Source organism: Salmo salar, chromosome ssa10 (genome assembly GCF_905237065.1).
Source record: "Salmo salar chromosome ssa10, Ssal_v3.1, whole genome shotgun sequence".
In the NCBI taxonomy this organism is placed as follows: domain Eukaryota; kingdom Metazoa; phylum Chordata; class Actinopteri; order Salmoniformes; family Salmonidae; genus Salmo; species Salmo salar.
Window position 1 is genome coordinate 71,746,393 of NC_059451.1, and position 16,644 is coordinate 71,763,036.

At 41.3% G+C, this 16,644-nt stretch overlaps 1 protein-coding gene across 3 annotated transcripts; it reads left to right on the top strand.

Annotated features, from left to right (window-relative positions):
* The first annotated feature begins 702 nt into the window (after nucleotides 1-702).
* On the top strand, nucleotides 703-13,841 carry cln6b (CLN6 transmembrane ER protein b). Of its 3 annotated transcripts, none has more exons than XM_045688065.1 (8): nucleotides 703-1,679; nucleotides 5,455-5,569; nucleotides 5,990-6,088; nucleotides 8,361-8,549; nucleotides 9,047-9,102; nucleotides 10,293-10,415; nucleotides 11,438-11,566; nucleotides 11,805-13,841. In XM_045688065.1, the coding sequence occupies exons 1-8, from the start codon at nucleotides 1,618-1,620 to the stop codon at nucleotides 11,926-11,928; spliced, it is 897 nt and encodes a 298-aa protein (XP_045544021.1). In that variant the 5' UTR covers nucleotides 703-1,617; the 3' UTR covers nucleotides 11,929-13,841. The 3 variants fall into 3 exon arrangements, with proteins under 3 accessions (XP_045544021.1, XP_045544020.1, XP_045544022.1); XM_045688064.1 differs by having other exon boundaries at nucleotides 707-1,679; nucleotides 11,778-13,841; XM_045688066.1 differs by lacking the exon at nucleotides 703-1,679 and adding an exon at nucleotides 3,351-3,497 and having other exon boundaries at nucleotides 11,778-13,841.
* The last annotated feature ends 2,803 nt before the right edge of the window (nucleotides 13,842-16,644 follow it).

Genomic DNA, 16,644 nt, shown 5'->3' on the forward strand with positions numbered 1-16,644 from the left:
GTCTGGCAGCACCTCTCACCACCACCTCCACTCCATTCCACTGGATCCCTGAGGCAGAGGCAGCTTTCCTGGAACTCAAGTGCCGCTTCACTTCCACTCCGGTCCTCACCAAGCCAGACCCAGAACTCCAGTTCACCGTGGAGGTGGATGCCTCCGACACCGGGATAGGTGCTGTTCTGTCTCCACGTTCCCCCTCTGATCAGAAGCTCCACCCATGTGCATTCTTTTCCCGTAAGCTCTCACCTGCAGAGAAATTATGACATTAGTAACTGGGAACTCTGGCAGTGAAGCTAGCTCTTGAGGAATGGCGTCGCTGGAGGGTTCTTTTCTCCCCTTCATCATGTGGATGGACCACAAACCTGTCCTTCACTTGAAATTGTCAAATATAAATAAAAAAAACCTTCTTAGCAAATAGCAATTTGTCAAGCAACAATTTTACTAGGACTGTCTGGGAGTGGTCTGAGTGGGGAGGGGAAACTGAATGCTAGCTGTTATTGGCAGAGGTTTGGCACGGTCTTTCTTATTAATGTAGCCCAGCAGTTAGCATGTTGGGCCAGTAATCGGTAAAGTTTGCTAGTTCAAATCCCTGAGCTGACAAGGAAAAGTCTATCGATCTGCCCTTGAACAAGGCACTTAACCTTTATTGCTCCAGTGTTGCTGTCAATAATGGCTGATCCATGACCCCACTCTCCGAGGGTATCTCAGGAGGAGTGGGATATGCAAAAAACACATTTCCAGTTGTACATGTGTGAAACAGGACAACTATAAGCACCCACAATTTGACCTTAATATCATGTTTACACAATTTTGTGAGTATCTAGCTACATGTCCCATTCACAGCCTGGATTCCACTACTCCCCTTTATTGTATAATCAGTATAATAGAGATGATATAGATATTATAATAATACAGAGATAAGAGGTATAATAGAGATAATTTTACTGATTATTCTTGTACATGAGGGCACCTTGGTTTGATGGGAGCCGGCTATATTTATGTACCGGGCCGGCCTAAATTGCATCCTATCTGCTCTACTCTGCCAAAATCAGAGATTATGCCCCTGATAAAAAGGGGGTGGGGAAAACAGATTAACAGTTAATCTGCAGGCTACTGAACCATTTCATTTCAATATCCCTTTAGACTCACACAGACTCATAGAACTGAAACATGCATTTCAAACTAGATTCACTCAGCCGAACTGTGTGATAATATTTCAGAACACTCTTCAAGACACGGGTTAGACTTTGAGGGCAATAATAGCCTGTATCAACTAATGCTGAGGAGAGGAATATCGTGTAAACTATTGGAGGGTGTGGGACTCCCATCTCATCAAAGGCTATTATGTTACAGATAGTCACTGAGCCTGTCAATCTCTATTGTTGTGCTACTTTGTAAGGAGAGCAACGGTGAGCGAAAGAAGAGGTTTTGAGGTCGGCATTGTTATTCGGATTGTTGACGAGTCAATTATTCAACACAGATCTACAAATGGCTATTTCCTTTGTGAAATCATACTTTATCATCTAGTTTCTTGACCAAGTTTAAAGGGACGGTGGCTGCCAAGTCGGGTCTGAAAGAAGTGATATCGAGGAGAATCTTCATGGTTCTGTTGGAAGGGAGATGCACGCATCAATGCGGAAACGGCAGAACTATGCTATGCAGTCGTCAACTTTTCTCTCTAGGTTTGAAAAACAACTTTTTAATATAGCATTTGAAAAACGTAATTAAAATAGTCATACCTAAACAACTCATATCCAATTGAATTGTCTGCCCTTTATTGGCCTTCCCTACATTTCATATGCATGACCCCTCACATCTTAAATGTCAACATTACGATTATTAACAATTTGATATGTAGACATATTAAAGCCTTATCATCACCATGTATCTGTAAATAATGCCATACAGTGCACTCTTAAAAATCAAAGTGCAATTTGGAACCAAATAAGGTTCTTGAGAGCGATGCCATATGGGAACCATTTTGGGGTCTCTGAAGAACCATAAATGTGATGGTTCTTTAAAGAATCATACAAAAATTCCAAACCAGAAATGTTTTGGCCCTCCAGGACCAGAATTGAATAGCCCTGCTGTAGGGTTTTAAGCCTTATTTGCATATTTCCCAGGGTGCCTTTTGAGTGAATGTTAGAGTTACCAGTAACACCCATGACTGTTTGCTAGTGACAGAGATATGGTTGTTGCATTCATTCATTTTCAGTCCTGTGGCCTTCACCAAGCGAGATCCTAAGTGAATATGTTGTCATTAATTTTATTCTGTAAGGGTCTGATTCTGATCAGAGTTAAGCACACGAAAATTAAACGTAATTCCCCTTTTATGCGCTATTCTCTGTGGGTATTCTGACCTTGAACATAAGCATGAGGATAGCATGCTATTCACCCGCTATTCGTTTGGGGTGGAAATCAAATAAATTAAGGTGTGGTTGAGGTTTGTCTACAGATGTACCATATTCTGACCTTGACTTAATTCACTAATAATTACACCACCTTTAAGCGCAAGGAAACCATGAATAAGGTCTAGCGAACCTACCGGTTCCAAGTAGAAAAAGCATCTACTTTATTTTTTCCAATAGAAATAACAATTCTCCATGCACTGTAATTTAGAACTTGACTGTCTTAATGTATTAATGATAGGCTACCCCGACTTTCTCCGTTTCCTACTTCTATCATGTTAAATATTAGCCACTATCAGTATCAGCCATCAGTAGGCCTAATAACCACACATATTCAACTGCCAATGTACTGTTAGTCTCCTGCAGTTGGTATAGCCTACATTATCATTTCATTTAATTACATTGTTTAGTTTACCTTCATTTGCTTCCTTTGTAAATGCTGTCACGGCCGTGTGGTTGTTGCTGAGGATCATTATTAACAGTTGATAATATAAAAAAAGACATGTAGGCTAATTAAATCGTTATGGAGCGGAGATCCAAGCCTTAAGCCTTAACAGTTTTAACCCGACGCATGGCGCAATATTTGACCGTGTCATCACGCAGTTCCATGGTTAGTGGAGGCAATAGATGAGGGTATAGCCTAGTTTTGTAACCTATTCGCCCATGGGTTGAAGAACTGAATGTGGCAAATTTATGAATGAATTAAACCACCCTTACCATTCTTTCGTGTTTAAATGCTTCTCTAAACCTAAATAATCAGATTCTTTTTAGAGTTGTTTTTTTTTCATCACCAATCTACCAATTGGTGATGAAACAGAGACGAATATGCATACTTGGCTTTCTTTCATTAATGCCTAATATTCTGAACCCGTTCTCTCGATATATTCAAGTCTGTCGATAAAATTTAAACTTAAAGGTACACCGTATTTAAAGGGATGGCTTAAGACAAATGTACTGAAAACCCTACTGAATAAAAACTCCACAAGAAAATTTGTTGGCCGGCAAGTGGGAGGGTTTTCTGTGGTTGAATGAAATGTATTCATAGTGCGCAAGGTACCCGCACCTTCAGAGGGCATTACGTGACTGAATAAGGTAAGGTTGAATACCAAATACTGTGAAGTGCATAGGAAAAGCGTGTGTAAGAAAGTCGGAATCGGGTCCTAAGACAATAAAATGCATATTTCATATTAATTTTGAGGACATAGTTTTACCCTAATACAATGGCCTAAAACTCATAGTTTACAGGCCATATCAGGCCTGCAATTTACGTTATGCTGGCTTGCAAAGTGATTGTAATTGTCATTTGTATTGGCATCCAGCCAGAGTGGGGATATCCAAAATTTTTGAATTTTTATTCACCCGCAACCTGCATTCTGAATGTTTGCCAGGTTGGAAAGACTAAGATATGAGACTACCTTAAACATCTAACTTGAACAACCATTTCAGTAACGGGTGCAATAAGACCAAGTAAGAGATTGGAATAGTTTAGAAAAATGTATGAAACAAGATATTGAAACAAACAATTCTTAGAATCAACCTGCAATAGAGCATGCTGGAAAATATAGATAATGATGGGTGTGGTTTTGGTTAAAGTCTAGTGTCAATAACCAGAGTTTAACCAAAACCACACCCATCATTATCATATTTCCCTGGGGTTCTTTTACACCACTGAGTGTTAATTTAACTCCTGAATCAACACTAGAAATGTTACACTGAAAAATCAACACAAGTTGACACTGGCCAATTTTATGGGTGATATGAAAGGGACACATCTGCAGGCTTCTGTACATTTCAAGAACCTTTTAGAATTATGAAGAATCGTAGATGCCATGTCAAGAACCCCACACTTCACAAAGGTCATTTTTTGGGGCAAGAGTTCTCCAAGGAACCTTAAGAGCTGAGGAATAACCATTTAAGAACCTTTCTTTTTTTATGTGTATTATCATACATTTTATCTAACCAAGGTATAGTTCCCCTTTTGTGCATGCTGCACAATCAGGAGTTTCCTTTCCTTCTGTGGGATTCACAGGGTCAGTCCCCATGAGTGAATGTGTCACATTAGTCTGAAATATAGCCCACAGAAAGGTGATACTATGCCCTGCCAAGTGCAGCTGCTGCCTCTCCTCTCTTAGCTCCACTCAGGAGTACTGACCTTATGAAACCAGCGGAGGAGCTTGTTCTGTCGGGATTTCAAAGAGACAAATCGGATGAGATTAGAGTTGATTCTCCAGGCCGTGCCAGGATTGGGAAAGGGAAGAGGTCTTCTCTGCTACAGGATCAGGGCAGGCACTCTTTTGTCACCCCAACCACTGCTGATGCTCCATATTCTCTGTCTCTGGCTAGAAGATCTGTCCATGCAGTGTGCACAGAGGCTCCCATAATCAGACTTCCAACACAGGCAGCTGAATGGAAGCTAAGGTCAAATGGGTTCTGCTAGGGAATGTGTGGAGCCAGCATTGGATCTCTCTCTCAAATGTGTCTTGTTTAATGACCAAATAAAGACAATAAACTTGAGAGAGATGACAGCAGCGTTGTTGTTTTGTTCTTTTGTTGGCCTTGTTAATGTTGGGGCCAGGAGGAACAGCTGTGATTCAGAAATGCCAGAATGTGGTCTGTGGTGTAAAGCCTAATATCTTTCAGCAGAGAAAGCCTTTGCAAACCTATTGTTTAAGACTGTAGAGAAGAGACTGTATACACTGTATATCCACCCTCCCTACCTCGGGACTCTGTCTTTGAACACAAATCTCTCCTTTCCAACACGCTGACTCTGCCTGTTGAGGTTCCTACTCTTTCAATGCTGTCTCTGAACCATACATACTTTGTTTAACCAACAAAAACATATTCGGGACCTAATGCACCCTACAGAGAGCAAAGCTGTGCACATAGCTTAAGGGTTGTTATTGATGTCAATGCAAAAGTTCAAAAGGCCTTCCATTTAAAGTTTGAGCACATAATCCTTTTAACTTTAATAATGAGCTTATTTGTCCTCCTAACACACGTCGGGCATGGGTCCATATTGATCTTATTTTGTCCTCCTTATACACAATAGGCATGGGTCCAGAGACATGGAATCATCTCTGCTGATGCCCAAGTTCCACCTGGACCTGTGGGTCAGTTTCACCATTCAGAACTGGCTGCTGGACTTCGGGAGGCCCATTGTCATGGTGAGTGAAATCAAAATAAAACGTATTATTGACTTGAATGTCAATGTCCGGTCTAGTAATTCTATTTCTATGGTATACGACCCGACAGACTACAACTCAATTGGTTGTCGGAGGTTGTGCAGCAGCACTTTCATAACACGGCCTATTTCATCTTAATCGTCCAGACTGGTTCTAAAACAGTATGTGGTCACAATGAGTGGTTTATGGTAACTTTGACACAAATAGTAACTACAGGTACCTAGTATCAAATGTCAAGTAGTGGTGCTTGTTTCAACAACACCCAAGAAACCACAGTAATTATTAGGTCATTATAACAATTACCATATTACCATGTCATTTCTGAGTATATTCAATGCTTATTACATGTCCCTGTGGTGTATCGTTTTCCCCTCCTCTAACTGATAAACTGTATCTTTTCAGATCATCCTCCCTCTAGAGTGGTTCCCCCTGAACAGACCCAGTGCTGGGGACTACTTCCACATGGCTTACAACATCATCACACCCTTCCTGCTTCTCAAGGTAACCAATCATGGCACACAGAGACAGGGTGGTGTTTATTAGACACACCATAGGAATACGTTTCAAAACTGATATGAAAACAAGTGTTTCTTGTTGGACAAGTCCGGGTAGTACATTCCTGTTCTAGTTAGTTTTCTTCCTCTTGGTGCCTAATGAACACAAGGCACGACAACCCAGTTGAATGCTACATGATAAGGGCACGCTGCTGTCCCTCCAACATCGGTTTCTCTTCAGGCACTCTGGCAGTTTATAAGGGACACTTTGAAGGCATTGACATTAACTTGCGAAAGCAGATGCCAGCTCCACTCAGTCAGACCAGTAACGGGAAGGTCAGACAGTCGTTTACTCGTTTAATGGAACATCACGCTCTCTGTAGCCAATGTGAGTAAGACCTTTAAACAGGTCAACATTCACAAGGCCGCAGGGCCAGACGGATTACCAGGACGTGTACTCAGAGCGTGCGCTGACCAACTGGTAAGGTAAGTGTCTTCACTGACATTTTCAAACTCTCCCTGACTGAGTCTGTAATACCTACATGTTTCAAGCACCATATTCCCTGTGCCCAAGAATGCCAAGGTAACTCGCCTAAATGACTACCGACCCGTATCACTCATGTCTGTAGACATGAAGTGCTTTGAAAGGCTGGTCATGGCTCACATCAACACCCTCATCTGAGAAACCTAGACCCACCCAAATTTGCATACAGCCCCAACAGATCCACACATGACAGAATCTCTATTGCACTCCACATGGCCCTTTCCCACCTGGACAAAAGGAACACCTACGTGAGAATGCTGTTCATTGACTACAGTTCAGCATTCAACACCATAGTGCCCTCAAAGCTCATTACTAAGCTAAGGACTCTGGGACTAAACACCTCCCTCTACAACTGGATCCTGGACTTCCTGACGGGCCACCCCCAGGTGGTAAGGGTAGGCAACAACACATCTGCCATGCTGATCCTCAACAAGGGGGCAGGGATGCATGCTCAGTCCTGTACTCCCTGTTTACCCATGGCTGCGTGGCCAAGAACGACTCCAACACCATCATTAAGTTTGCCGACGACACAACAGTGGTAGGCCCGATCGCCGACAATTATGAGACAGCCTATAGGGAGGAGGTCAGAAACCTGGCAGTGTGGTGCCAGATCAACAACCTCTCCCTCAACGTGATCAAGACAAACGAGATGATCGTGGACTGCAGGAAAAGAAGGGCCGAGCACACCCCCATTCACATCAACGGGGCTGTAGTGCACCGGGTCAAGAGCTGATGTCCACATCACCAGCAAACTATTATGGTCCAAACACACCAAGACAGTCATGAAGAGGGCAAGACAACGCCTATTCCCCCTCAGGAGGGCAAGACAACTATTCCCCCTCAGAAGATTTGGCATGGGTCCTCAGATCCTCAAAAAGTTCTACAGCTGCACAATCGATAGCATCCTGACTGGTTGCATCAACACCTGGTATGGCAATCGCTCGGTATCCGACCGCAAGGCGCTACAAAGGGTACTGTGAACGGCCCAGTTCATCACTGGGGCCAAGCTTCCTGTCATCCAGGACCTCTATACCTGGCGGTGTCAGAGGAAGTCCCTAAAAATTGTCAAAGACTCCAGCCACCCCAGTCATAGACTGTTCTCTCTACTACCACACGGCAAGCGGTACTAGAGTGCCAAGACTGGGACCAAAAAGCTCCTGAATAGCTTCTACCCCCAAGCCATAAAACTGCTGAACACTTAATCAAATGGCTACTCTGACTATTTGCATTGACGCCCTTTTTTGTAACGCTGCTGCTACTCACTGTTTATTATCTATGCATAGTCACTTTACCCCTACCTACATTACATGTATATATGACCTCAGTTACCTTAACTAACCCGTACCCCCGCACATTGACTTGATACCGGTACCCCCTGTATATAGCCCCGCTATTGTTAATTTATTGTGTTACTTTTTTTATTTGCTTTAGTTTATATAGCAAATATTTTCTTACTCTGTATTGATGGTTAAGGGCTTGTAAGTAAGGATTTCACTGTAAGGTCTAGCTAGACCTGTTGTATTCAGCGCATGAGACAAATACGATTTGATTTGTCCTGTCTCAGATGAAATCCATTCACACATTGGACTGAGGGAGCTGAAAGATCATAGCTGTCAAGTTGAACAGAGAACATAACCTTTATGTCCCTGCTGGCCTGCCATCTCCCACTAACCCCCCTGTTGAAATTGTCTCCAGAAGGAATTTCACTGTCCATTTCTCTCCCATCCCTCTCTAGCTGATCGAGCGTAGCCCCAAGACCCTGCCCCACTCTGCCGTGTACCTGTGCATCATCACCTTTGTGATGGGCGCCAGCATCCACCTGGTGGGTGACTCTATTAACCATCGCCTCCTGTTGAGTGGCTACCAGCTCCACTTGTCTGTCAGAGAGAACCCCATCATCAAGAACCTCCAACCTGCCTCTCTGGTACTCCACCATGACACGCTCTATATCTCTCTCACCCTCTATACCTCTCTCACACTCAGGAGCACTTGTCTTGACCAGCGGGCATGCTGGTTTTAATTACACCTTTACAACCAGTTTAAGGCTTATGTGGAATTATTATGTAATTTCAATCAGTTTTTCCAGGATGTTATTACAAGGTTGTAACAAAGTCATTCATCCATTTCATCCAGTTTTGCCGTAAACCACTATCTGCCTACTACATTGTGTTTATTCAATAACACTGTGAAAGCTGAATGTAAAGCTGTGAAAGTCAAGGACTGCCATACTCTGCTGAATACTGTGATACTGCTATACTGATACTGTGTGTAACTTTTTACATTGTTTTTGCTTATTGGATAGGCTTCTTTTTGTATAAAGACCAAACATGAAATTGTAGTACTCATTAGCATGATTTAATTGGAATATAATTTGGTATATTGCAGAAATTCTATACCTTTACTGTCCTATTTTTCCCACAGATAGATTCATTTGAGCTACTTTACTATTATGATGAAAAGCTTGGCCATTCTATGTGGTAAGGAACATGTTTGCTCGAAACTACACTATCGTTCAAAAGTTTGGGGTCACTTAGAAATGTCCTTGTTTTTGAAAGAAAAGCACATTCTTTGTCTATTAAAATAACATCAAATTGATCAGAAATACAGTGTAGACATTGTTAATGTTGTAAATGATTATTGTAGCTGGAAACGGCAGATTTGTTTATGGAATATCTAAATAGCCATACAGAGGCCCATTATCAGCAACCATCACTCCTGTGTTTCAATGGCATGTTGTGTTAGCTAATCCAAGTTTATCATTTTAAAAGGCTAATTGATCATTATAAAAAAAACTTTTGCAACTATGTTAGCACAGCTGAAAACTGTTGTCCTAATTAAAGAAGCAATACAACTGGCCTTCTTTAGGCTAGTTGAGTATCTGGAGCATCAGCATTTGTGGGTTCAATTACAGGCTCAAAATGGCCAGAAACAAAGAACTTTCTTCAAACTCGTCAGTCTATCCTTGTTCTATTCCATGCAAGATATTGCCAAGAAACTGAAGATCTTGTACAACGCTGTGTACTACTCCCTTTACAGAACAGCGCAAACTGTCTCTAACCAGAATTGAAAGAGGAGTGAGAGGCCCCGGTGCACAACTGAGCAAGAGGACAAATACATTAGAGTGTCGAGTTTGAGAAACAGACACCTCACAAGTCCTCAACTGGCAGCTTCATTAAATAGTACCCGCAAAACACAAGTTTCAACGTCAACAGTGAAGAGGTGACTCCGGGATGCGGGACTTATTCCTTTAGAAATCAGACGTTTCCAGCTACAATAGTCATTTACAACCTTAACAATGTCTACACTGTATTTCTGATCAATTTGATGTTATTTTAATGGACAAAAAATGTGCTTTTCTTTCAAAAACAAGGACATTTCTAAGTGACCCCAAACTTTTGAACAGTAGTGTATCTTTACTGTACTGAATGACTGAATCAGATGAAAAAAGTAATTTCACCTTGCCCATAGCTATACATAAATTTATACCATTCAAACTGTGAATGTCATATGAGATTACATTGACGTGAAGACTGTCATAGATACATTGACATGATGTGCAGGGTTTGCAGCTTACCAGCATTTTAATCACTTTCAATTGTTTAATCGTCCCTGGGAAAAACACAATTGAACATGATTGAAAATGTGCCTTTTTTCTTCTCTTCCACAGGTATGTTCCTTTCTTCCTCATCCTCTTCCTCTACTTCACTGGTTGCTTCACACACATCAAGGAAGAGAAGAGGATGCCGCTCGCTGCTTGGTTTCTTCTCGCTCCCAGTGCCATCTACTATTGGTCAGCCTCTTTAGTGTCACATCATACTATCACAGCCTGTAATGCTAGAATGTTTGTTTTGTTTCTGTCCGAATCCACTGTGATTGAACACAATGACTTAGCCCTGGGCAAAGGGCAGGACACGTCAGTGTATCGTGCGTATGTGTGTTTGTGAGGGAGGGAGTGAGTGAGCGAAGGAACGAAGGATGCACTGTACATTCTGATTCCAATGGACTCTTGTCCATTATTCACCACAGCAAAACTGACTCCCTGAGACTTGCCCTCTATCTGTAGAGTTCTTTATGGGCTGCGTTCACAAGGTCACACAGGTGGTGCAGAGTTACAGTATTTCCCTTCAGAGGTCTCCTTAATGCTACTAAAATGAAACATGCTGGAAGAGTTATCAGGTCAAATAAAAGGCACTGAAAGTTTTTAGGCAGCGTTTTGAATTACTTTTTATCCTTCATGTCAACTGTATGGGATGGTTTCGCAGTCACAGATTACGCCTAGTCCTCGACTAAAAAGCAAGCTCAGTGGAGAATCTCTATTGAAAGTACTTTTTAGTGCTAGGCTTAATATGTGTTGGGGAAACCTCCCCTATGTGAGAATATGAAATGTAGGAGTTGACAGGAAAGGATTTCATCCATTGTTTTCAAAGTGGTTTGATACTTTGGGTCCATTTCAATGAACGAGGCAAAGAGAGAATATGGCCCAATCCCAAATCGACCTGTAGACTTGTGGAGATCTGAGAGGATTTGACTGGTGTAAGCAATATAATAATAGATCCGCCTTGCACTCTGATAGGATAGGTGGAAATGTCCCCATGCTTATATCAATTAAATACTCTCAGATCTCCACAAGTCTGCAGATCTTAGGGTATAGGTGTCAATTGAGACAGATACCAAAAAGGCAGCAGCATAAGACCTCCATTTCCCTCAACTGGAAGAAACGGAAGAAAACTGTAACAGGGAGGGACTTATAAGTAACCCAATTTTTTGTTTTCCATTACATGCACTAAATGAACACAGCTCAACTCTGTACAGGTACCTGATCACAGAGGGCCAGATCTTTATCCTCTTCATCTTCACCTTCTTCGCCATGACGGCCACAGTGATGCACCAGAAACGTAAAGGCTTTGTCCCCGATAGCAATGGGCTCTTCCTGCTCTACAGGTATAATAGTAATAATAATACTGTTTCCTACATTGTTCCTTTTTTCTTTAAGAATATTTGGGGCAGTTTCCTGGACACAGATTAAGCCTAGTCCTAGGCTAAAAACCATGGACTAGGACTAGGATTAATCTGTGTCTGGGAATCCACCCCTTTATTTAAAGTGAATTGAGACCTGAGCAAAATGCATTTTAAAATAAACTTGACTTGACAGTTTCTCCATCGCCCTGGGTCTGGTCAGCGTCTGGGTGGCTTGTCTCTGGAGCGACCAGGTCCTCCGCAAGAAATACCGCGGAGTCATCTACATACCGGAGCCTTGGGCCTTCTACACTCTGCACATCAGAGACAAGGGGGCATCAGCTTGAGCAAGGCAAATTGCAGAATCGGTCATCTTGAGCACATAATGAGTAGTTACTTTGGATGCAGGTGCACAGCAGAGAAAATCAGCGTGTTGGATGGAATCAGTTTGAGCAAGCGAGGCACAGAATCACTTATCTTGATCACCCATAATATAATGAGTAGCTATCTGGGATGCGAGGTGATTTGTAGATTTTTCCCATTCCGACTGCAATGCAGTCGATCTCCAACACGCACAATCACTAGCTGCTCAAATGACTCACTCTAGTCATGTGTGCTGGGAGGAAAAGAAAGAGGGATAGAGCACGAGTTTACCTACTATGCAACAAAAATACAAAAGTAAGAGATGTTGAGAGGTACTGTACTCTTGGGACTGTGTCAAGAACTTGAATGGTCTCTGAAGTGAACTTTTTTTTGTTAAAGATTTAACTAAGATAAATTAACTTGATTGCGTATGCAGATACAGATATGCAATTCCTCCATTGCTTATTTTTACAGAGAAGTGATGTGGTGTAATCATGGCAAGCCCTGTTGATTGTGTCATATGTCACAGAACAGTAGAAGGAGCTGAGCCAGCACCATCTGGCAACACTGAATGGAGACTGGAGAAACTGAATGTATGATTCTCCTGGGATTCCTGCAGAGATGCTTTTCGATCACACCCACTCACCAGGGTTGGGGTCAATTCCATTTTGGGGTCAATGCCATTTCCAGTCAATTCAGGAAGTGCACTGATTTTCCTTGTTGAAAAGCTACGGAATAGAATTGACCCAAACTCTGTCTGTCACTCACTCTATGCCCTTTATCAGGATTGAAAAGATCATCATAGTTTTATCAATGTTCAGAAGCAGATTTTATGAAGTTCCTTGGATGATATGAAGTCATCTTAGCTTTTATTATGATGTGCATCACCAACACTGTGAGGAAATTATAGCTGACAATGTTTTATTATGGCTTGACTAATTAAAAAAAAAAATATATATATATATATATATATATCTTTATCTTTTCCACCTTGTTTCATCCTGTGTTCTTGTAGAATGTAAAGGTACACTCAGCTAAATGACAGCACCAGAGATGAGCGAGATGCAACACTTTGCTCTCACACAGTCACACACAGTATCTGCGCATGTGCACAGGTTGCGTTCACACTGTTCACAGTGTGGTAGCCAGGGCACCAAAACAGCCGAAGTTGAGCCTCAACGCTTTTAGTTGTTTGCAGAAATTGACCCACTATGCTGTTTATTTTCTGCATCTACATCATATCGCTGAGTCTACCTTTAAGATAGGAAAATATTGCCAAATTATTTTCCTATATTCCAATGTATATATTCTATACTGTCCTTGTCCAAACTATTGTTGTAGCCTATATAAATCCATAAATAATTAATTATGTTTAGTTTGTGTTGTATGCTCACTCACACAAGTACAGATTGTAAGGTCTGAAATGTCCCAATGCGGCAACCTCAAACTGTTAGACATAGCTGTTATTATAACCTGGGTGGTTTGAGCCCTGAATGCTGATTGGCTGACACCAGTGGTATATCAGAAGGTATTCCACAGGTATGACAAAACATTTATGTTTACTGCTCTAACTACATTGGTAACCAGTTTATAATAGCAATAAGGCAACTCGGGGGTTTGTGGTATATGGCCAATATACCACGGCTAAGGGCTGTATCCAGGCACTCTGCGTTGCGTTGTGCATAAGAACAGCCCTTAGCCGGTATATTGGTCATATACCACGCGCCCTCGGGCCTTATTGTTTATTTATAGCCCTACGGCCGCAAGATGGCGGTACTGTATTATTCCTTTTACGTTGTTTGTCATCTTATCTCCGAATTGAATGTGCACAGCCGGCAATACACTAATTTCCACCATGGACCGGCTCGTAAATAAAGCATCCACCATTCAGGCTCAATGGCATCAGTTTCCTCCTTAAATCAATTGAATGGCTCGTCTATGGAAAGAAACAGAAAATATGTATACTGTCTTAAAACACAATTTTCCACCACTATGCTAGAGTGGCTAATGCTACACCGGGATGTTGCTTACCACATTCAGCCAATCATGTTCCAGCAGTCTGTTTTCACCCCTGGTCTGTTTAAAAAATAAAGGTGGTGCTTACTAGTCAGAAGTTGGATCAAAGATAACATTTATATGGATCTTTCAAGGTTTTTTTTTAATCTACAATTATATTAAATTAGAAATTGAACATAGCAGTGTTTTGGAGGAAAGTGACTGCCATTTCATCTCATGATTTTAACATCTCTGTCCGTATTTGAAAAGACAATCAAGTCCTCCTTCAGAACACATTCAGCAAACTGGGAAAAAAATTTGATGGGCATTTCAGTTTTCCACAACAAAATTGTTACACTTAAGATTCTAATTCGCAAGTATACAACGACACAGATAACATATAATTTGACAGTTATGGTTTGCCTTTTAGTCAGTATACTTTCAGTAGGTTAATTGTACATTACTTATACTCTCATACTTACTTTCAAGGCAAAGACCCCACAAGAAGTAACATCTTGTTGGCATGGGTGAGGAAGGATACCACACGTCCATCTGGAGATACTACACCCCTTCTCTCAGGAATGATCTGAACATATATGTTAATAAAAGTACAGCATTTTGAAACACTTCACTGATCACAATATAGAGATTAATAAGAAAGGGGAATCTGAGAATACAGGGATTCCAGCAGGGTGTGAGTTGAAGTAGTCAAAACAGTGGCTTGCGAAAGTATTCACCCCCCTTGGCATTTTTCCTATTTTGTTGCCTTACAACCTGGAATTAAAATAGATTTTTGGGGGGTTTGTATCATTTCATTTAAAAACAAACAAGAAATAAGTTTTAAAAAACTGAAAACTTGAGCGTGCATAACTATTCACCCCCCCAGTCAATACTTTGTAGAGCCACCTTTTGTAGCAATTACAGCTGCAAGTCTCTTGGGGTATGGCTCTATAAGCTTGGCACATCTAGCCACTGGGATTTTTGCCCATTATTCAAGGCAAAACTGCTCCAGCTCCTTCAAGTTGGATGGGTTCTGCTGGTGTACAGAAATATTTAAGTCATACCACAGATTCTCAAAAGGATTGAGGTCTGAGCTTTGACTAGGCCATTCCAAGACATTCAAATGTTTCCCCTTAAACCACTCAAGTGTTGCTTTAGCAGTATGCTTAGGGTCATTGTCATGCTGGAAGGTGAACCTCTGTCCCAGTCTCAAATCTCTGGAAGACTGAAACAGGATCATCAACAGGATCCATCATACCTTCAATTCTGACCAGAGTACCTTCTTCCATATGTTTGGGGAGTCTCCCACATGCCTTTTGGCGAACACCAAACATGTTTGCTTATTTTTTTCTGGACACTCTTCTGTAAAGCCCAGCTCTGTGGAGTGTACGGCCAAAAGTGGTCCTATGGACAGATACTCCAAACTCCAATCTCCGCTGTGGAGCTTTGCAGCTACTTCAGGGTTATCTTTAGTCTCTTTGCTGCCTCTCTGATTAATGCCCTCCTTGCCCGGTCTGTGAATTTTGGTGGGCTGCCCTCTCTTGGCAGGTTTGTTGTGGTGCCATATTCTTTCCATTTTGAAATAATGGTGTTCCGTGGGATGTTCAAAATTTCAGATATTTTTTTATAACCCAACCCTGATCTGTACTTCTCTACAACTTTGTCTCTGACCTGTTTGGAGAGCTCATTGGTTATCATGGTGCTGCTTGCTTGGTGGTGCCCCTTGTTTAGTGGTGTTGCAGACTCTGGGGCCTTTCAGAACAGGTGTATATATACTAAGATCATGTGACAGATCATGTGACACTTAGATTGCACACAGGTGGTCTTTATTTCACTAATTATGTGACCTCTGAAGGTAATTGGTTGCACCAGATCTTATTTAGGGGCTTTATAGCAAAAGGGGTGAATACATATGCACGCACCACTTTTCAAATTTTTATTTTTTTGAATTTTTTTAAACAAGTTGGGGAGGAGATTCCTCATGGAGGCACTTTCAGTCATAGTTCTGTTTATTATAACATTATGCATTTATTTATATTTTACTTTTGTTTCTATTATTATAACAGTTTACTGTAATTATGGATATGCACTCATGTTGACTTATATATTTATATATTTCTTTTTCACCCAGAGTACAATTTTTTATTTACTATTATTATTTTATTATTACTACTGTACCTACATTCTTAAAAATTAAAACAGATAGTGTACATTTTTTGGGGGGAAAGCCATAAGAGGGAATAGCACGATGGGATGGGGGATTGAGGGATGGGTAGAGAGAACAGTAGAGGGCTCTAAAAACTATTATTGCTGAAATAACCACTTCCTTCTGTGACTAGAGACTAATACTTCATGTGACACATCAGAGGGCATGATAGGCCACCAAAATGATTATGAAGTGTGCCAGGACTTGCAGTCCCAATATAGAAGGGGGGGAAGAATTTTGGCAGGCAATAAAATGGCCGTGTCGAAATCCCCCCCCTCCTAATTTCCTTAATTTTGTGGCTTGAGTCAAATACTTTCTACAGAACAAACTTCACGTCAGGATAGGCAACCGAAATTATTAATTAATGTATGTGTGTTCTATTAAACATAGAGGAGGGAGTAAAATGTAGGCAAGCAATAAACATTTCAGAACAACTACTTGTCGAATAAGACATGGGAGAGATGACACATTTTGGCAAAGATATTTATTTATAGACTAA